The sequence below is a fragment of the Hemibagrus wyckioides genome, linkage group LG01 (genome assembly GCF_019097595.1).
Source record: "Hemibagrus wyckioides isolate EC202008001 linkage group LG01, SWU_Hwy_1.0, whole genome shotgun sequence".
NCBI lineage: Eukaryota > Metazoa > Chordata > Actinopteri > Siluriformes > Bagridae > Hemibagrus > Hemibagrus wyckioides.
Genome location: NC_080710.1, coordinates 14,106,630 through 14,128,499, shown reverse-complemented (window position 1 = coordinate 14,128,499; position 21,870 = coordinate 14,106,630). Strand labels below are relative to the sequence as shown.

At 38.3% G+C, this 21,870-nt stretch overlaps 3 protein-coding genes across 6 annotated transcripts; 2 read left to right on the top strand and 1 right to left on the bottom strand.

Moving 5' to 3' along the window:
* Positions 1–3,797: 3,797 nt before the first annotated feature.
* LOC131352706 (cortexin-2) lies at positions 3,798–8,138 on the top strand. 4 transcript variants are annotated; one of them, XM_058389015.1, is made up of 2 exons: positions 3,798–4,131; positions 5,278–8,138. In XM_058389015.1, the coding sequence occupies exon 2, from the start codon at positions 5,376–5,378 to the stop codon at positions 5,607–5,609; it is 234 nt and encodes a 77-aa protein (XP_058244998.1). In that variant the 5' UTR covers positions 3,798–4,131; positions 5,278–5,375; the 3' UTR covers positions 5,610–8,138. The 4 variants fall into 4 exon arrangements, with proteins under 4 accessions (XP_058244998.1, XP_058245006.1, XP_058245024.1 ...); XM_058389023.1 differs by having other exon boundaries at positions 5,173–8,138; XM_058389041.1 differs by lacking the exon at positions 3,798–4,131 and adding an exon at positions 4,143–4,280.
* Positions 8,139–8,445: 307 nt separating this feature from the next.
* tmem79b (transmembrane protein 79b) lies at positions 8,446–14,253 on the top strand. The gene is made up of 5 exons (XM_058389002.1): positions 8,446–8,593; positions 9,864–10,590; positions 10,899–11,093; positions 11,229–11,445; positions 12,006–14,253. Exons 2-5 carry the CDS (start codon positions 9,963–9,965, stop codon positions 12,205–12,207), a joined length of 1,242 nt encoding a protein of 413 aa, XP_058244985.1. The 5' UTR covers positions 8,446–8,593; positions 9,864–9,962; the 3' UTR covers positions 12,208–14,253.
* A 1,061-nt stretch (positions 14,254–15,314) lies between these two features.
* cct3 (chaperonin containing TCP1, subunit 3 (gamma)) lies at positions 15,315–20,917 on the bottom strand. Its single transcript, XM_058388991.1, has 14 exons — positions 20,820–20,917; positions 20,240–20,301; positions 20,115–20,165; positions 19,692–19,754; positions 19,507–19,603; positions 19,236–19,353; positions 18,852–19,038; positions 18,022–18,171; positions 17,795–17,927; positions 17,582–17,663; positions 17,289–17,469; positions 16,630–16,875; positions 16,347–16,478; positions 15,315–15,611 (listed from the first exon to the last, which is right to left on the bottom strand). Exons 1-14 carry the CDS (start codon positions 20,845–20,847, stop codon positions 15,519–15,521), a joined length of 1,623 nt encoding a protein of 540 aa, XP_058244974.1. The 5' UTR covers positions 20,848–20,917; the 3' UTR covers positions 15,315–15,518.
* Between the last annotated feature and the right edge of the window lie 953 nt (positions 20,918–21,870).

Below are 21,870 nucleotides of genomic sequence, written 5' to 3'. Positions count from 1 at the left end.
TCTGGAGTGACGAATCGCGCTTCTCCATCTGGCAATCTGATGGACGAGTCTGGGTTTGGCGGTTGCCAGGAGAACGGTACTTGTCTGACTGCATTGTGCCAAGTGTAAAGTTTGGTGGAGGGGGGATTATGGTGTGGGGTTGTTTTTCAGGAGCTGGGCTTGGCCCCTTAGTTCCAGTGAAAGGAACTCTGAATGCTTCAGCATACCAAGACATTTTGGACAATTCCATGCTCCCAACTTTGTGGGAACAGTTTGGAGCTGGCCCCTTCCTCTTCCAACATGACTGTGCACCAGTGCACAAAGCAAGGTCCATAAAGACATGGATGACAGAGTCTGGTGTGGATGAACTTGACTGGCCTGCACAGAGTCCTGACCTCAACCCGATAGAACACCTTTGGGATGAATTAGAGCGGAGACTGAGAGCCAGGCCTTCTCGTCCAACATCAGTGTGTGACCTCACAAATGCGCTTCTGGAAGAATGGTCAAAAATTCCCATAAACACACTCCTAAACCTTGTGGACAGCCTTCCCAGAAGAGTTGAAGCTGTTATAGCTGCAAAGGGTGGACCGACGTCATATTGAACCCTATGGATTAGGAATGGGATGTCACTTAAGTTCATATGCGAGTCAAGGCAGGTGAGCGAATACTTTTGGCAATATAGTGTATATATATATATATATATATATATATATATATATATATATATATATATATAATATTTATTTATATATTTTTATAAATATTACATTATATTACATTATCATATTATTATTATACTATTATATTATTTTATTATTGTATTATATATAATATATTGTGTATAATATATTGTTATATTATTACGTTTATACTATGTTTATATTATGTACACATTTTTATATATTTATATTTTATATAAACATATATTTGTATATGCATATCCAATACACAATCGCCTTTACATAACTATTAGTGTTTTTCATAATTTATCATGTCTTTAATTTAAGTTTTTATTCTTCCTATTTTTCCATTTATATTTTTATTACCTATATCCCTATACTTTTTCTTGTGCACAGACTTTACTCTGTATACTTTATACTCTTCTTCAAATGTAGGACAGTCGTAATAAGCATTTCACTACATGTCGTACTGTGTATGATTTTGTATGTGACAAATAAAATTTGAATTTGAATTTGCACAAAGCAAGGTCCATAAAGACATGGATGAGTGAGTTTGGTGTGGAGGAACTTGACTGGCCTGCACAGAGTCCTGACCTCACCCTGATAGAACACCTTAGAGCAGATGAATTAGAGCAGAGAATGTGAGACAGATCTGCTCGTCCAACATCAGTGCCTGACCTCACAAATGCACTTCTAGAGGAATGGTCAAAAATTCCCATAAACACACTCCTAAACCTTGTGGAAAGCCTTCCCAGAAGAGTTGAAGTTGTTATAGCTGCAAAGGGCGGGCCAACTCTATATTACATTCATGTGCATGTATAGGCAGATGTCCCAGATTTGGAATGGCTCAGTCTCTGCTCTAATTCATCCCAAAGGTGTTCTATCGGGTTGAGGTCAGGACGCTGTGCAGGCCAGTCAAGTTCCTCCACACCAAACTCGCTCATCCATGTCTTTATGGACCTTGCTTTATGCACTGGTGTGCAGTTATGTTGGAACAGGAACGGGCCATCCCCAAACTGTTCCCACAAAGTTGGGAGCATGAAATTGTCCAAAAGCATTATGAGTTCCTTTCACTGGAACTAATGGGCCAAGCACAACCCCTGAAAGACAACACCTGAATTCAATGATTTGGAGGGGTGTCCCAAAACTTTTGCCAATATAGTCTATCTATCTATCTATCTATCTATCTATCTATCTATCTATCTATCTATCTATCTATCTATCTATCTATCTATCTATCTATCTATCTATCTATCTATCTATCTATCTATCTATCTATCTAGTGTTTGGATTAGTTTTCATTGTTCGCTTAAAACAAAAGATCAAGAGCTTCATTTCTCACTCACCCTATCCAGTGACATTTAATCTTATATTAATGAGAAATCCAACCTAGATGTTGTGGATACAGCAAGCGCCGCACTGAAAGTTAATGCAATGCAGCGATACAGCATTGTTGTGCTTAGTTATTGCAGAGTCTTGGTTCATGTAGTTAGCAATATAAGTGATGACAAGCACAGTGGTGATTATATGAATGTCGAAACTCTACTGGCATTACTATTTAAAGATAGTCAAACAGCATTGTAGGTAATGTAGAAAACCGTTATATAACTTTCCAAACTTTGTAGTTATTGTTTGCCATATACTGTGTTTAAGGTGACTGTGAATGTCAGTGCAGACTGTCAGCAAGTGGGAAATTATAGTAGCACAGCAGACATCTCTCATTACAAAGATGAATCCAGGTTCAGTAGTTCAGGATTGTATTTCCTGCTTTTCCACCACTCCCCATATGAGACCATTTAGGTTGACAAACTGAAATTCATCTCTTGAAAGAATCCCATTTTTCTAGCAGTGTCTCTAGAAAAAGTAGTTGGAGTACCTTAGTAATAAGCTCACCTTGAATGTACTGTTGGTCAAATGACTGCAGACTGGCCATGTGGTTTATATCACAGAATTTTTTCAACTAATTGAACAACATTTCATCATTTGATGAGGGTAAACCTTCTGAATGTTCCTTGTTAGGAGCAGTATGTAGCCTGCAGAGAGTGGCTGTTCATTTACCACAGAGGGAAGAAACAAGCTTCTGTTTTTAAGCAGATTTCAGGTTGTTGATGTAATCAATTTGGCCCCCACAGGCAGGTCTCTACCATGACATGCCACATTACAGGAGGGTTTCCACCTCAGGAGCATTACTTATAAATGTGCCACTCCAAAGATTCTGCTCTGCTACTGCCTAGGTATTCTCTTCATGTTTTATAGTGTTAACATTACCCCTCCCAGTGGTATGAGTGTGACTGTCATGACTAAACAAATGCCCACTCAGTCCTAAGGTGGATCAGTGTCTCAGTTGATATTTACCATCCCTGTGGGTATGGATGGGTGAAATTGAGCACTAGATACATATCTAACTATGGTTCTGTGAACACTGTATAACTGTGTTCCCTGTCATTGAGAAGCAACAGTGAACCAAAAGAAGCTCTACAAGAAAGTTGCATCAAAACAATGGCTATATATATTATATACATATACATATTATAGTAGTCATAAAATAATAATATATATGATAATAATTCAGGTATAATTAAAAAGATGTATAGTATAAAATGATTGTAAACAGGTTGGCTTTAGCTTATTCCACTTCAAAGAAAGCAAATACACTTGATTTTGGATCATAGATGATGCTACAGAAGTGAAATCCTCAAATCAAAAAGTAGAGGAATCTTCATCCTGGTTTCTCCTGGAACTTTATCCCCGTGAATGTATTAAATAAGGAACAATTATCTGTATTCACACTAAATTTATTTCATGGAAAAGTTATTAATAGCATATTGATATGATATTAATAGGATATACACTTAATATAGAATATTGTGCCATAATAAAAGATAGCTCACTTTTAGATACACGTGTAATTCTGTGAAGCTTTATTCGCTTTTCTTTGGTTAATAATAATAATTAAAAAAAAAGAATTTCTAAGACTAATACAGCTATTAATATCTGAGAAACACCAAATGAAAATGTATTATTATTCTGGCCATGACTCAAGTCAGAGATGATGACTATGATGTGTTGATATGACACGTTCCTAAGCCCTTATTGAATCTTCATGCTTCACTGAAACAGTGATTTGCAGAGAGCCTCGGTTGGATCACACGTCTCTCTCACTCGCCCAGCATTCAGTGAACACACTTTGAGGAATTGCTATGGCAACTGGTTGCTATGGGTGATATGACACCACCACACACTCAATCTGGTAGGGGGGAGAGGGAGTTGCACAACAAAAGCCAGGAATGCAAGCAAGGAAAAGAAGCTATTATTTTGATTTCTGAATGAACTGAGGGACTGCGTTAAAAAGTTGGCAAAACGTATGGCTTCAGGAGGGGAGTCATAATGGACGCTGAGACTTTCACAGTTTATTTTTGGCGTCCATCTGCTTGCCTCTGACGGATCTCTTTTAGCTGCTCCTCCACAACAGGTAAGTGAGTGATTGCATTGCATTCCAAACTGCTAGTGACATGGAACACGAAGCTCCTATCTACACAACTCTATAGATATATGAGCCAGAGTCAGGATATTGGCATATATAAAATATAGGAACCTGCAATCAGTATGGAAATAAACAAGGTAAGACATTGCCAATACTGCTGTATGTACAATATAATTCTGTTAACACAGCAATGAAGACATGCATGTGAGTTTACTGGATTTTTTTTTCTCTTTACTGTCTGATCATGTGTAGACATGTTATTATGTGGAATTAAATTCAGCATAATATTCCTCTTATAGATATGAAACGAGTTAAATACGAGTAGTTAAAGAGTTCCAGGTGCAGCACATGCAAAATGCTCCTACATTATGAAATCGTGAAATTTCGCAGGGAGTGCCGGGTCTATTATTGGGTACTGACATCAAAGAAGTGTACCATTGTAAGGTCACCACCCTCCAGTGTAGCCGGTTATTTTAACATCTTTGATAATGAAAATACCAGCTCGCCTTTTCATGCTATTCCACTTAATTTAAAGCCTTACATGAAAAATGTGTTTCCTGACACACAGATCTAAAGGGGCTAGTTGCAATGTGGATCTATATATATATATATATATATATATATATATATATATATATATATATATATATATATATATATATATATATATATTTATACATATATATTTCTATCTATCTATCTATCTATCTATCTATCTATCTATCTATATATATATATATGTGTATGTATGTATGTATGTATGTATGTGTATATATATGTATATAATGATTTTTACAGTTCACAATACAAACCATCTAAATTGCTGGCAGTGCATGCTGAACATAACCAGGCATATGGCATCACATATGAAGCCTTGCGCTTTCACTTAAAACAAATATTTATGTAACAATATGTGTATATGTTATTTTTAAACTTGCGGTATTGTCATAAAGAGCACTGAGTACAGCAGTAAGGAGGATGGGGTATGACACGACATGTTCTGTTTACAGTTCATTTCTTTCTTTCTAGAACATTCTCCAAAATGAAACCCCTATGTGTTCATAGTGCTTTCATTAAAAAAAAAGAAAAAAAAAGAAACAAAAAGGACCTAATGGTATTAAATGCTTCTGACAGGAAACTTGTTGAATCTGAGGCTCGACGTGATGGCTACATGCCACTGAGGCTGTGGTGAGGGAGGTTCGTGGGTTACAGAGTGCATTAAGAACCTGAGGATGGCGGAGCACCTCCACAGCAGCACGCTGTCTGCGTCTGGGGCCACTCAGCCCATCCCTTTCCTCACCCTTGAGCAAAAGGCAGCTTTCGTCTTTGTACTGCTTCTCTTCATTTTCCTGGGCCTTCTGATTGTGCGATGTTTCCGCATTCTGCTGGACCCCTACAGCAGCATGCCTTCTTCCACATGGACAGACTATATGGAGAAAGACACATTTGACTACCGCATCGCCTGAGGGACTGCCTGGGCTTGGCCGTTCATGACGCCACATGATGGCTACCTCACAGTCTCCAACACAGATTCAAATAACATTCCCATGCCAGTGGTGTACATATGGTGGCAAGATGTCTCATTTTTGAAAAAAACGAACAAAAACAAAACAAAACAAATGTTCTACAATACATTTCTTCCATTTATACTTATGGGATAATTTACTGCCAGCACAATACCTCACATATTTCACCACAGTTGATAAGTGATGTCACATCCAGGTTTCCTGAGAAGTATTAGCGATGACACACCCGGAGCTAAAACTAGCCAATTACCTGTCATGAGTAGTTTGGGTGAGCTATTTATCTCATGTTGATGCAGTGTAAATTATTAATTCTCACAATGAGGGTAAATCCGTTATTGAATTTGTTTCTCCACTACCTTTATAGATTTTAAAGTGCTTTGGTTTAGGGATCGTAAAATCTTGTTGTTCAGAAAGTCCTGAGCTTTTGGCCTTATGATTCAGTGTGTTTACAGAGCTGCCAGAAAAAAAAACCTGGCCTCATTGTTATTAAGCTAAATGTCAATCAATGTAATGACCAAGCAGCCTTCTTAGGCATCTGGATGAGAGCTTTGACAAGTTCCTCCTCTCTCTCACTCTCTTTCTGTCTTTTTCTCTCTGCAGTGTGCTTTAATAGGGTGTGTCTGATGTGGTGCATATTGTTCAACAGTATTTCCTAATTACAGAAATGAACAGTTCATTCAAATGGTGTGAATTCGCTGTTGTGCACAAGCTATCAGTGCATTATTGATTTTGCAAATGCTCTGGTTGCAAAGCTGTGATTAGCTTAACTACATGTTTTTAAAAGAGATCCAGCTCACTTAAACAAGAAATGTGTCTATGATGTGCAAAAGATATGAATTGCCATTTCAGTGCCTGTTTTTATTTCATTTTACTACCTGCTATTGATTTATAGTCTGTATAGTTGAGATTGTTCTGTTTGAAACTGTCATTGGAGGCAGTTATTGCCACAGCACATTAAGCTCCAGCGACAGGAATTACTGTAGTCAGTCATTACAATGCACATTGTGTGTGTGTGTGTGTGTGTGTGTGTGTGTGTGTGTGGGTGGGTGGGTGAGTTTGTTTGATATATTAGGTACTTAATACTGAGACACTCTTCAGAAAGACCATGTGCCATGTGGTTCACAAATAGGTTTTGCATTTGATGTGCTTTTTATATTTGTTTCCAAATAAAGATTAATGTATTTCTCCCTAGTTACTGAATGGTAAGATTGAGCAGTCAAATTATTTGCTATGCTACATGTGATACCGGCAGGTCCTATCATACATTCTAGAGATTTTTAAAAGCATAATGCTTTCAGACGCATACATTTTTTTCTACAAATATGTATGATTTTATTATGGAATATATGTATTGTGCGCAATTAGTTCTTGAATAGGAAATGCCACAGCCACTTAATCATCAATATTACAGCTATGAAAGAAGATATTAACCCATTCATTTTCATTTTCTATTATAGAAGAAGTTGAATAAGTGATAAGACACTGTTTCTGATTTTCACTCACCATTACTTTTAGTAGAGAAAATTATATTTTAATAATTTACCATTGACTGGTTTAACTGAATCCTTTTCTGTGGGACAGCAATGCTTATGTGCTTGAGTCTGAAATGTCATTCACTACACATGCTTTAAAGTCAGATTTATAAGTCACTAATTACTGAAATGTGCACTAAAACTCTAGGGATTTAGGCTACTAATGTAAAACATAAAAAAGAAAAAAGAAATTTAAAGCCAGCAGACCATCTTCATTATGTACAGATGGGGCTTCACTTGAGTTTTACAGATCCGCAACCCAGTGTGTCATTTAGCAACATAATATCTGTATGGAAGAGTCTATTTAGCCATATTAGGACAGAGTACACATTAGGACATAGAAGTCAGTCTACTTTTTCAATTATTATACTTACATTGACATTGAATAATTTGTGTTAATGAATATTTAATATTTTAATTAAAATAATGATGATGATGATGATGATGATGGTTATGATAATGAATAGTTTTATTAAATTATTATTAGTAGCAGAAATTTTACTAAATTATTATTAGTAGCAGAAATAGTAGTAGTAGCAATATACATCTAGGTAATATTTATTCTGTTTATTTTAGCCTCTCCTCTTTATTAATCAATCTGAATTCAGAGGTAAAGCAATAGACCACTGAAGCTTTTAGCGAAAAAGTAACTGCTTCCCAAATCAGTGGAATTATTTAATCAACATTAATGGATGAATTCATTTTTTTTTTTTTGCAATTCAGAAGTCATTTAAATGTAAGCTGTTCAGTGAGAAATTTCTCCAGGACAAGAGAACATTAAAGCCTTCTGATTAAGTTGGCAAATGAGTGACGACAATCATATAACAAGTTTTACTGAATTCATCAATGATGCCCATATTTGTGGAAGCCAAAAATGAGCTGACATTATTCTGATAAATGAAGTGAATATAGACCAGAATAGAGCGGTTGCAAAAAATGAATGAATCATAGTGATCACTGTCAATGGAAAAAATAATAAATAAAATGAAAACTACATGAGTTTTTAGTCCTAATTCAGCTTAACGTACTGCTTCAGAAGAAGAAGAAGCCTTTTCCACACACACACACATTAGATTGTCTTTATATGGGAGAAAATGTCAAGCTTCAAATGAGAGGAATATATTCCACATGTGAGTTTACACTGGGAATATTCCGAATTGTGGTCTATGACAGTTCCCACACCAGGACAAGTGAGATCCAGCCAGTAGAAGGCGCATGGAGTCAAGAGAAAGAGAGTTAACGCACACACACACACACACACACACACACACTGCAAGGCACCTGGACACACCTGAACCTTTACTTCCGGAAAAATTCCTAAAAAAGACCAAGAACACGTTTCGCTGGGAAAACTGACCAAACCTCCGGGCTATGTATGATACTGAATTTTGGGTAAGTGTAATGGAAACATAAAGACTTAAACCTGATCTTTTGTTGGTGTTTGATTATCGAGTTTATGTTTGCTGACTTCCGGGTTTTTTTCTGTCCGGTTTGACGAAAGACCTGTCGGTATCAATAGGCAGTATGTGGGCCTGTGACTGTTTTCTTTTAAGCTAAATTGTTATAAAGAACGTCGCTGGCGTTTTCTCCTTTATAATGGTTTATTTTAATGTTGTAGTTTGATTTCCACAGGCTTTTTGTGTTTTGTTTTGTGTTTGGGAAATAAAAATGCGTGGCGTCTCGAGCTGCAGTGTCGCCATCGCTTACTGAAAGTTTCTCAGTGTCGCCATCGCACATGGGAAGTGTCACCAAGGCAAAAAGCCCATTAATGTCGAATTATCAAGATGTTAAATCCACAAAATCAGTTAAAATACGTCAAGATCATTACCCGAAACATAAGAGTTTTAGTTTATTTTCAATTATTATTATTATTGCTATTATTGTTTTAAAAACACAATTGGTTAATGGCTTTGGCCAAAAATGTATCAGATCACTAAAAAAGTCCTTAAGTAACTAAAAGTCCTTGCTCTTATAATAGCAGAATTTATTCTGTTCCCTAAAAATGTCCTTTTTAAAGATCCATCTACAAGAGCTATTAAAAGTCTCTGTATACCATTCCTTCATAGTTTGGCTTGTGTCACATTTAATACTGACAATCATATCATACCTAGTGTTATTCAGACTAGATTTAGACTTCGAAACAGTTGAAGAAATTAAATATATTGTATTCCCTGCTGTTTAGTTGCTATAATTATTATTATTATTATTATTATTATTATTATTATTATAACTATTATTATTGTTGTTGTTGTTGTTATTATAATAATAACTTATTGTTATTATTATTGTTATCACTGCAATACACTCTAAACAGAAATATGTTAATATAATAAACTGGGAAATAGATTTTTTTTTTTTTTTTTAATTTATCGATTTGTTTTCAATTGTTAAAGCTTTACAGAACTGGGAAACTGTGTCTGAACTTGTGTCATGGCAGTAAATTTAAGTTTGATTTGGTCAAAATCAGGAGTAATGTTGTTATTTACTAAAATTCTGATAATATTTAGATAATTAGAAAGGCACACAAATGTGTATTTTATGAACTACGGTCATTCAGCTCAGTGTGACGACCTTAACAGCTTGATTTAAAAACAACATCAATAACAAACATTTATTTTGGTACGTTGTTTAAAATGTATCCTACTGACCTACTTTTTTTCAGAAAGGAGAAACTCAAACGTGATCCCTGTTCTGAGAGATGAACTCTTGGATGGTATTTAATCCCCTACTGCAAAATAAGTCTATACTATTGTAATTCAAGATGTCTGAGGACCTTTCTTCAGACTCTGTGCCACTGGTCAAATATCCTCTAGTTCTGACACCACAACCCACTGCTCCTGACTGGGAAACAGAAAAGAAGATAAATGCAGACATGAACAGAACAGAAGAAAAGCTCGCTGGTGCTGAAACGGAGCCAAACACACTGCCCTGGCCTGGAGACAAGGCTGATCAACTTGGCAAGATAGAAAATGCAGCATCTGATCTCAGTCCAGAGCAGAGAGAAATGGACCTTGTAGGAGACAAGGAGAGTGAGAGATCAGATAGCGGCTCTCTCCGTGGAGGAGTAAGCAGGACTGAGAGTGAGCGAGAGTTTGGTGGGCGAGAAAAGCGTGCAGCATGTGAAGACTGCGTGGAGGGAAAGCAGCCTGAGCAAAGAGAGAAGGTTCCACATTTGGAGATTGAGGTGGAGGAGTTAAACAGTATGCCAGAGAAAGCAGCTGGGGTCTTCAGTCCAAGTGTAAGCATCCTGCGCTCCACCAGCATGCCTGCGCCACCCAGGTGCAGGTCAGAATTGTGGGAGGAGGAGAATGATGGCTTCCTTGGACAGCAAGACACACTTCCAGATGGATACTACCATGAATATCACCAACAGAACAAGTTGCAAATTTGTGAGGCGAAAAACCTTTTTTGTTTGTTTGTTTTTATATTTTTTTGGTAGTGTAAATGTGATTATAAGCAGACACACAAGCATCTTTTCAACTCCCCATTTATTGATAACCTTGAATAGAACTGGAAAACTGCTATCACAAATATTACACATAATTGTTTTGAATTCTTAAAAGATGCTACTTAACGTATCTCTGAAAAAAAAAGGAAATCTCATATTTTAACCCTGTGACTTTATAATCATAATCAAAATCCTCTCCCCAGGTAATTTTAAAGCAATCCAATATCTCATGGCTTCATTTTCTTCAAGGTTCATGTGCTGGGACATACCGTGATGTGTTGAAGATGGGAGTGTCTATATTCATGTCAGCTCTGATCTTCCCTGTCCTGGTGTGGGGTGGTCACACTTTCTTACCCTTTGATGCTCCTCTGCTGGACAGTGCCCCTCTAAGGCTGGTTTACACACTGCGCTGTTCGGTCTTTGCAGTCATACCGATTGTCCTGGGTAAGGAGGCAGCTGTGAAGGAAAAATTTGTTGTAGGGTATTATTATTGCAGCGCTTTCCTGTTGATTATGAGATACTGTATACTGGAGGTCTCAATGCAGATATTTCAGTTAGTGCTGATCTTCACTCCTTCAGGTGTGTTGGTGCTGGGTATCTCCCGTGTGCGCTACCGATCTCTGAAACCTCATTGTGATGGAGAGATTGAAGAGGTGAACATCCACCGGCGATACGTTGACGACTCTGTCTCACTCTTCCTCCTGTATTTCCTTCAGCTGGGTGTAATGGCTGCTTATCTGAACCAGCACCTTCTCAAACTGGTGCCTCTCCTCACCATCGTCTTTGCCATTGGCAGGTAACCTAATGCCTTTCTGCAGATGTGTGGGTGATGGTGCCACTACAGGAGTCATGACATTCAGTATTTTTTGTCTGCAACTGCTAAAATAATAATAATAGTAGGAGCTACAATAATTATCATGACATAACGAGTCATTCTTTGATAAAAAATTAGTCAGTACCTTCTGATTGGGGAATTATTTCACCATTGTATAAATCATTGGAAACAACACACCTTGATGATTTGTGACATCCAAGCTCACACCATGCGTTCTCCTTAAAATTCCTGCGCCTCTAGTGTAAAACACCTTGCTGTTCCCTGTCCATTCACAAGGTTGTGTTAGGATATCTCAAAATGGAAAATTCTGTAAATCAGGGATTATACAGACACTAGATACTTGCAACTAGATATCTGTGTAAAGTAGACACCAAAAAAATGTGTGTAGCATACTCCCCTCTAGTTGTTTGCCTTTCATACATTACAGTTTAGTGTGTGTGTGTGTTTGTGTGTGTAACTCATTCACTTGGCAGGCACACATAAACAGTGTTGGCCTTCAGCAGTGTTTGTGTAATCCACAGGCTTGTGTACTGGATTGCAGCAGCATGGGGCAGCAGTCTGAGGGGTTTTGGATTCGGGTTCTCCTTCTTGCCTATGCTGACCATGTTGGTGGCCAACCTGTACTTTATCTTCATGGCTGAATCTGCTGGCTCAATCTTTGCCCAGGATGAGATGGAATCACCCAACCCTCCTCAAGAGTACAGGCAGAGGTTCTGGGGCTAGATCAAGATCTGATGGCCCAGAAAAAAGAAAAGCGAGTCTCTTCATCTGTTTGATTGTTAGTTATCTCTTATTTTTGCCAGCTTCAGAGAACACAGATCAAATGCCTGTGTATATGGCAAAGGTAGTACTCCAGTTTTGGAAAAATAAGTCTTATTTGTCTTAGAGGCAAATTGAAACAAATTCTGGACCTCATGCTGTGATTTTGCTTAGAATGATTGTTACAACATTCCACATCTGTCTTGATGGATTATGTAGGGTAAAATTGTGTACAGTTGCCTGCCTAATTTAAGACAATTAATAAAAAAAAGATTCACTAAAATGATGGATTGTTCAGTGATGCTACAGTCATGTGAACAATACTGCTAATGAGTGTAATTCCAGAGCATTTTCGAGCAAGAATTAAATGCTTAATTGCTTATGAATGCAACACAAGCAGATGTGGAAATGTTTTTTGTTGTTTTTGTTTTTTTTTTAAATAGACTTCTAGTTTCTTTTCTCATGCCAAAAGAACAAACTGATTTATTTTTTTCTTTTCTTGCCAATTCGAGTTGAAAAATATATAGATATAACCTTGTAGCATGTTTGTGGAAATTGTGTGTGCAATATACCTGAAGTGGGTCATTTATTCCTGAAAAATGGTCCTTACTTATTACTTATTTCAGTACAGATTTTTCTTTTTCCATAAATGTTAGTTTGGGATGCTGGGTATGGATTATCCAAATGTGTATGAAGAAGAAATTTCAAGCTGGCAGACAGAGATGGAACAAATGTGTTAAATTTCTTAAGGAGCATGAATGTTATTTCTACATGCTTTTGTATTAACTCTTGTAAATAAGATTATGACAAATTAACTTTGATTTCCTCTGAAATCATGTCATTGTATCCCTTAAACAGTGATAACAGAAGACTATGTATGCGGTAGTGATTGAGGACCACCAGGGCAGTTTCCTTCAGAACTAATGATTTTTTTTTTCTCCCCCCATTTGCTTGTTTTATTGTTGACTTCTAAGTGAAAGTTGTATATAATACGATATCACCTATAAAAGGTCCCTAGCTCCGTCACACTCATTCTCTGACAACGCTGACTATCCCGAGAGATCCAGTGGCCCTGGCAGTCCTCCAAATTTAGAACCACAGGTACATGTGTAACCTTCTCTTATTTAATTTCTGACTGCCAGGGTGGCTTCTTTCATGTAGGTAATGTATCACAGTTATCACAAGGGTTTATCATACAGTCAAATAATGCACAATGCCAGATAACTAAAATAGGGTGCAGCATTCTGAGTTTTACCAATATGGTTACTGTTGGCAGATGTAGAAAGAGTGCATATAGGCCATGTGTGAAAATTGTGTGATAACTGATAATTTTGTAATCACAATAGCTCTTTCGTCTATCCTCAAAATATTCATGCTTGTGAAATGTGCGTTCTACACATGTACCATGGCTCTTCTTGTAATTGACTTTCAGTCCTAGAGTCCATAAGTGAGATGAGATAAGTCTCTGTCTTGTCACTTGCTGTTGGGACAGTCCACACACAGCACGCAGTTTTTCAGGGGCTCTAGGCCAAACTCTCACATATTTTAACCATCGCATTGTCGCTGTGTGATTGCAGGAGCATTGTTGGAGTCCCCTGGTAAATCATGCATCTGCTCTTATGTTTTGTTTTGGGGTTTTTTTTGTAGTCAAGGCCTCATGTGATCACGTGATTGCCTTTTACAACTTGGCAAGAAAGTGAGCAAGTAAACCTGCTCTGTTTTTGCTATCTGTTTAGATTTGTCATCGTCTCTGCTGAACAATAGAGCAAACAAGAGAATGCACTGTTATAGTTTACGTGATTATTTGTTCCAAGTATAATTCTGTATTAGTTTTAATATAGAAAGAGAACATATGATTGCATGTATAAAAATCTTTTAATCTATAAAGTTTTATTCTGTACTTCCTTTTTTGCACTTATGTGCACTGAACAAAGTAAACTAGAAATAATATTTCTAGCTTGGCATATGTTTCTATAGATTTTCACAAATAAATTTCTCCTATTTTCCTGATGCTACTGTCTCTGTTTCCAATACATTGCAGATTCAGCCACTAACTTTGCAACTTTGAGTGTTCTCAACATTAAATTGATCCTGTAAAATGAGTTGAAGTTCTCTACACAATACTTACATTCCCTTAACTATTGACTAAAAGCATACAAACTAGACAAACAAGCTCCATGGGCCCACCTTCCTTGTGTCAATAGCCCAGGCTGGTAGAGGAAGGGTAAAGGTATGTGGAATGTTTTCTTGGCACACTATGGACCCATTTTTACCAATCACTTGACTGGCACCAGCCTTTTGATAAGCCACATTGTTGCTGTCCATGTGCATACCTTTTTGCCCACAATTTACTCAAAAATGATTTAATGGCTGCTTCCAGCATGGTGATGCACCATGTAAGGTAATCTCCAACCGGATTCATGCACGACAACAAGTTCGGTGTTCTTCAGTGACCTTTCCGGTCAACAGATCTGGGTCCAGTAAAATTGCTTCGGGATGTAGAAGAATGAGAGATTTACAGCATGAAAGAGCACCTGAAAATCTACAGGAATTATGCGATGCAATCATGTCAACATGAACCACAATCTCAAAGGAACGTTTCAGGCATCTTGGGGAATTAAAATTTAGAGAAAAACAGCCTACCCACTATTATTAAGGTTTTTGGTGAGTGTGTATCTTACCTAAAGCAGAATATTACAAAAACACAAACTAAAGAATAAAAAAATATTCATCTGTTTAAGTCAGTTGTGTACTTCCTGGCCAAATGGTGACTTGTGTAGAGGGAACTTAAGATGAAGATGTCAGAGCTTCTACATTGTGTAACATGCATTGATAACACATTTTGCTCTGGTTTCATCAAATAGGAATGACATTTTTCAGCAAATGTGTAAAATCATGTTTCATGGATACTTCATGGATTTGAACTGTACCATTCTGGACAGCAGGTGGAAACATTTCAAAAGGACTTTTTAATCACTGTTGGGACTTAATGAGCATGAAATGTAGAAGAAAATAGGTAACAACCCCAGCAGGTAACTATGGATCAGAATGCATATACACATCGACAAATGTAAACATATCTAAAGGTCTGTTTAATTAATCCTCACAGGGCTTGAAAACAAACAGCATAGTAAATCTTTACATAAGCAAGGCCTAATGGTAGAATAAAAGCCAGAGAATGTTGTGTTAAAGATGGCAATTCGATCAGAAATCAATGTTAACTATTTTAGACATCCATCTTCTTGATCTCACAGCCTTGCTTTCTTCACTTCTGTTTACTCAGCTCCCTGTCCTCCCCCTGTGTTCTGCTCTCCCTTCTTCTTGTGCCCAGACACAATGTCGTCGATACGCAGGAGTAGGATGGCCGTCTAAAAAGATAGAGTACAGCTCAATAATGATGACCATCATAGGAAAGAGAGGTATAGGAGTAATGTGGGGAAAAATAGATCATTAAACATGAAACTGGGTAAAAATGTAGACTAAAAGAGAACCAGTTTAAACAATGTTAAATTATAAAGCTGAAAAAATTACTGTATATAATGCTAAACATAAGGTTATATTTTTGGACTAAGTCTGTCAAACTTTTACATTGTGAGCATTATTCAAATATTTTAATTATCTGAATTATAAATGAAATCTAAGTAAATGTAATTACATTTATTTTGTTGATTTTTTTCCACTTAATACTTCTCTACTGAAATTAGCTTCCTAAATCTTTTGGCCCTGGTGTTATTTAGTCTAGGAATAAAGAATTTGCCTTTAATGTGATTTAGAAGCATTTAGCATTCAACACACAATCATCAGAGGCTGGATCTCCTAGTTTTCAACTGAGTATGGAGTGTGTAGGTACCAGTGGCTTTATGCTATACCTTATGTAGTGAGCATGTATAATTAAACCCATTTGGGATTTGATCTCAGTGTGTATTATTCCTGTTTGAAGGTCATATTATTCAAAAATATTAGAAAACTAACAAAATAAATACAATCACATTTTCTGAATCTGGGTTAAATCTTTGAAAATAACTGCAATACATCTAACTGTTTTCTTCTCCATCATTATATACACTGCAGAATGAGAGAAGTGACACTTTCAGAGTGTATACCTCTACTGCTGTCTTGTACGTTTGGGCCTTGACAGCCAGCGGCTCCCAAATTCCCAGCTCAGCCATGTCTGCCAGAGTGCCCGTCTCTCCATTAACACCCCATGAGGTGCTGCCCTCCTGAGTGTGCTTTGCCTGGAGCAGTAACAGGAGTTTCATTTTAACAGTTTTAGAAATTTAGAAACAATAGCATGCCACATAGAATGAGAGAATTAAATAAATTCTCTGCACATACTGTATTTGGTGAGGTGGAAGGGGAGAGGGAAAAAACACAAATCACACTCACCCTAAGGGATGTGAGCACACGGATGGTGGAGGCTCCACAGTTCTGGATGAGGGTGCGGGGGATGACCTCAAGGGCCTGGGCCACGGCACGGTAGGGCCACTGCTCAACACCAGTGAGGGCTCGTGAACGCTCCATCAGCCTGTGAGACACAGCCATCTCTACAGCACCACCGCCTGGCAGCAGACATGCCTCCAGCAGGACGTTACGGCACACTTGCATTGCATCCTGCAGATTACGCTCAACCTCCTAGGACACAAACCACAAGCAATTTAGAACATCGGGACTCACAAGAGGGAGCCAATAAAATTTGAAGCACCATTTCATAAATTCTTCAGTGAAAGGTGTCTGTTTTTAAGATATAAATCTGATTTATAGAGGAAAGAATTTGTGATTATGCAAAAACAATATCCTTATCACACGGAAAATACATATACCTATAACTGCATAGCTCCAATAATATTTAACCTCTGCACAAACTGACACAAGAACAGCTTTGGTGAGACACTATATCATCTTTTTTTTACAATCCCATGACTAACATTCTGCCAACTGTTTGGAAGAGGTTTAGAAGCAGTGGAAGCTACCACTGGGAATTTCTGACCAACAGATCGATGGTGGGCATGGATAAGCATACAAATGCCTTGCTTAATGTCTCTTACCGCTAGGATCTCCTTGCTGGCTCCTCTCAGCAGAATAGTGCAAGCTTTGGGGTCTTTGCACTCAGTGACAAAGGTGAAATACTCATCACCAATTTTCTTCACTTCAAACAGGCCTGCACCCGTTCCCACATCTTCCTCACGCAACTCATCTGTCCTGTTGGCAATGCGGGCTCCACAGGCTCTGAGGAACAGAGGAAGATACATTGAAGGATGAAGTAAATTCATAATAAATCTCCCCAGCATAATTAATAATAATAGGGGAAGACTGCACTACTCTTTAATTCCAGTCTTACCTGGCAATGCGATTGTTGTCTGTTTTACGGACACGACGTATTGCAGTGATGTTGGCTTTCATCAGATAGTGCTGAGCAAGATCTAGGGTGCAAACGATATTTAGGAGATCTCATGAAAGTGCTATCAGTGTGGATCACAGCATGTAATGTTCTAGGCATGTGAAATGCAGAGCGTGTGTGCTTGTGTGTGTGTGTGCGTCTGTGTGTATGTACCGGAGATTCCCTTCTCGGTAAAGACCAAGTCAGGCTTGAGGCGAATAATATCTTCACAGATCTGCTGGATGTATTCTTCCTCCATCTGCAAGATTCTGGCAAAGTCTTCCTCACGAGTGATTTCTATATCCGTCTGGAGAGAGTAAAAGTGTTATTAAACACTTGCTGAAGCTGTGTGTGGCTGTAAATGAGAGAGTGTATGTTATTGGTGTATACTCCTGTCTTACCTGGCTCTCACCCTTCTTGTACTCTAGGGAACAGTCAAGGAGCACAATGCGAGGGTTTTTGATGAGACGGCGCATACGGGGGTGTGTTACATCTTTATTTACCATAACCCCCTTCAGCACACATGAGTCTTCAATGATCCCACCAGGCACCTACACAAACCCAAAAAAGCCTTAAAATAAGTCAGATTTCCTTTAGTTTATGCTAAATCACTAAACTAACAAAGCCTGTCCTCCTTAAGTACATTGTTCACATAGGTCTAAGAACCTAAATATATATAGTTTTGTTTTTTTTATTTTTTAAAGCAAATGTAGTTGTTTGTCTTGGTTTAAAGAAAAGCTTACAGTTGACAGTGATTGTAAGCTGTTTCCCTTTAGCATTTTTTAACCATAACCTAAAATATCTATGCAGACATCTATACATATTTTGCCTTAAATTTGAGAATGGTTCTTACTCATGAATCTTTGACAATGTTTTGCGTTTTTACATTACTGCAACACCCCACATGTGTTTATGCAACTGCATTTTGAATGACCAGCATGGCATTACTTAGTGGCACATGCCTAAACTCTGAACAAAGATAAATCCTATTTAATACAAAACTATAGTCATATTACAATGGAAAGAACACCAGGGGCCCTCCTGAGAACAGTCCAGAACAGACAACTAGCTGACTTCAGAAACCTTTAATGCATTTTCAGGAAGAAAAGCATATTACAGCCAAATGGCCATATGAGCTACTTAATACTTAAGAATTCATACTGAATATGAATTCATCATTCACATTCAATGTTTTTTTTCCCTCCTCTGACGAAAACAAAATGACCCCTACCTTTTCCACCTTGGCATATTTTTTAATATCAATTTCCTTGCGGCCGTTTTCCTCCAGCTCCACAGTGCGCACTGCATCCAGAGCAATGTTACAAGCCAAGCTTGACCAGCGACTCAGTGCCTTGGTGTTGATGGCCGAGTTAATGATCTTCAGCATCATGTCCCGATCATTTGGGTCGACTGGAGTGCTGTGGGGAAAAAAGATCCAGCTTACTGAACAAGTAATCATCCAAAGCTTGAGTGTGAATGTGAATCATGTTGTTTGATATTTGTGATTTAATGCAATTTTTCAAACACACACTGAGCACTGTTCATATAAATGAATAATCCCTCAAACACTTTCATCAGCCTGAGCAAGCTCAGCATGTCTGGAAAGAGACACTACCTGATCTCTTTGAGCGTGTTGAGCATGTCATCCAGAGCCTGCCTGTAAGCACTGATTACCACAGTGGGATGCATCTGCTGCTCCAGAAACTGCTCAGCCACCGACAGCATCTCTCCAGCTATACAAATGCAGGTTTTTATTATACTGTGACCACTGATGATATTCATAACAGTATCTCATTCATTTCATATTAAAAACTGACTCCCCATCAAACTGGCAAAGTATTTAGAGAACTCATAGATGGTTACAAATGGAAGAAAACACAACTTACCCAAGATAATGACAGAAGTAGTGCCATCTCCCACCTCCTCATCCTGAGTACGGCTGATCTCGATCATGGACTTGGCGGCAGGGTGCTGTACTTGAATCTGAAGGAAAAGGTTAGAGATAAAGCCGTCAACCAAGGAGCACCAGAGCGAACAACAACTTATCAGTCTGCTGGAAATGTTTTAGTACCTCTCTCAGGATGGCATTGCCATCATTGGTCATGACAATTCCTCCCATAGGGTCCAGCAGCATCTGCTCAAAACAAAAAAGATTTTTGTTTACAAGCATTCATAGTGGTGTATTCACAATGAAACCAAGACAGACAAGACACTTCAGTGCTGTCCAAGAAGATGCAATGAGCCCTATTTAGACACACCCATTTGTGGTCAAATCACCACAGATAAGTGATAATGCCTTAGTTCTACACTGCATAAATCTTTGGAGCGGTTGTGTGTAGGGTGATTTTTAAAGTAATTTCTATTCAGCTGGAAATACAGTAACATAACGTTACAGGGTGTGGCACCTGCTTCCAATTCTACAGCAAAATCCACAATAACTGGTCAGTATGGATCTGATGCTGAGGCTAAGTGAAAATAATTCACAATTACACACCTTCATCATAGCTCTTGGTCCCAGACATGTCCTGATGACATCTGCTATAGTCTGAAAAACAAAAGACAAGGGTGTAACTCAAGGGTCTATGAGATGTGTACGAGTTCCTTAAATGAATGACTTACCTTAGCTGCATTAATATTTCCTATCTGGACCTTCCTGCCAGACTCTCTTTTCATATTCTGGCCTACAATAATCAAATGAAAATGTTAGTGTACCACAGAAACGACTGCATGTCATTTTGGGGCTGCTAAAACTAAACTATCATTCAGAACCAGTTTTGATTGACTGCCTTTATTACCATGACTTCAGTAACATCACAACCTAATACCCAAACCCGGTTAGCTACAGTTCCTTATAACAGAATATACTGCAGTGTAACGGTGCATTCGGTAGCTATCACTGTATAATACAAATTATAGCATTAGCTATCCATCTGCAGGCACAGCAAAACCAGCAGGCTAATTACAGCATGCTAAAATACAGAAAGCTAACCACAGACTGACAAGAAAGCTAAGCTAAGCGCCGGATGAGCTAGTTAGCCGATGACCAAGCTAGGCCCATGCCGTGCCAGTTAGCATGTTAGCCTTCCATCAGTTACCATGAAAACAGACATAGAATCTATCATACTGAGTTATCTGTAGTGCCGTTAATATAGCGGCGTTTAAGTTCGTATTAAAAGACATAGAAAGGAAAGCGTCTCACTAAGCACGAGAACCGGTCTCCCCATCATGTTTGCGGCGTGGTTCGTTAGCCGGCACAGAGATCCGCACGCAGTGTGGAGAAGAAAGGAAGACTGAGGCGTGGCCGGAGACTCACTACAGCTCTCCACCAATGAACGAGAAAGAAATCGTGATAGACTTTATTCTTTACCAATCAAAGTGACCTGTTCGTCGTTATAGGCGGGACAGAGCGGATCAAAGCGTGAGGATGACTGGTGTTGGGGCGGGCCATGGCTGAGCGTGCCAGAAATTTCTAGTGAACTTGCAGCGAGTGTGTAACGGACCATATAAAGAAATTCATTTGAATGAATAAAAAAAATGTAAAATAAACAAGCTTCCAAACAACAACAATAATAATATAAAAAAGCACACTGTATGACAATAGGATTCACGTCCTTTTAATAAAAATGATATGTGCAGATTTAAGAGAAGGAAGCCAAATACAGCCCAGTGTGTAAAGAGGGTGTGTAGTGATGAGTCCGAGCATTGTCACTTTATTTTGTGTAGCACTTTCCTCAGACAGTAGGTATGAGGTTTGGGATTTCTGCCAGATTCAAAAAAATAAAACTGTAAATATCTTATGTTACTGATCTTTTACAGAGTCTGTTAAATAGTAGTGTTACATAAGTAGTACACCGATCAGGCATAACATTATGAGCAGTGAGAGGTGAAGTGAATAACACTGATTATCTCCTCATCATGACACCTGTTAGTGGGTGGGATATATTAGGCAGCAAGTGAACATTTTGTCCTCAAAGTTGATGTGTTAGAAACAGGAAAAATGGACAAGTGTAAGGATTTGAGTGAGTTTGACAAGGGCCAAATTGTGATGGTTAGATGACTGGATCAGAGCATCTCCAAAACTGCAGCTCTTGTGGGGTGTTCCCGGTCTGCTGTGGTCAGTATCTATCAAAAATGGTCCAAGAAAGGAACAGTAGTGAACCGGTGACAGGGTCATGGGCGGTCAAGGATCATTGATGCACGTGGGGAGAGAAGGCTGACCCGTGTGATCCGATCCAACAGACGAGTTACTG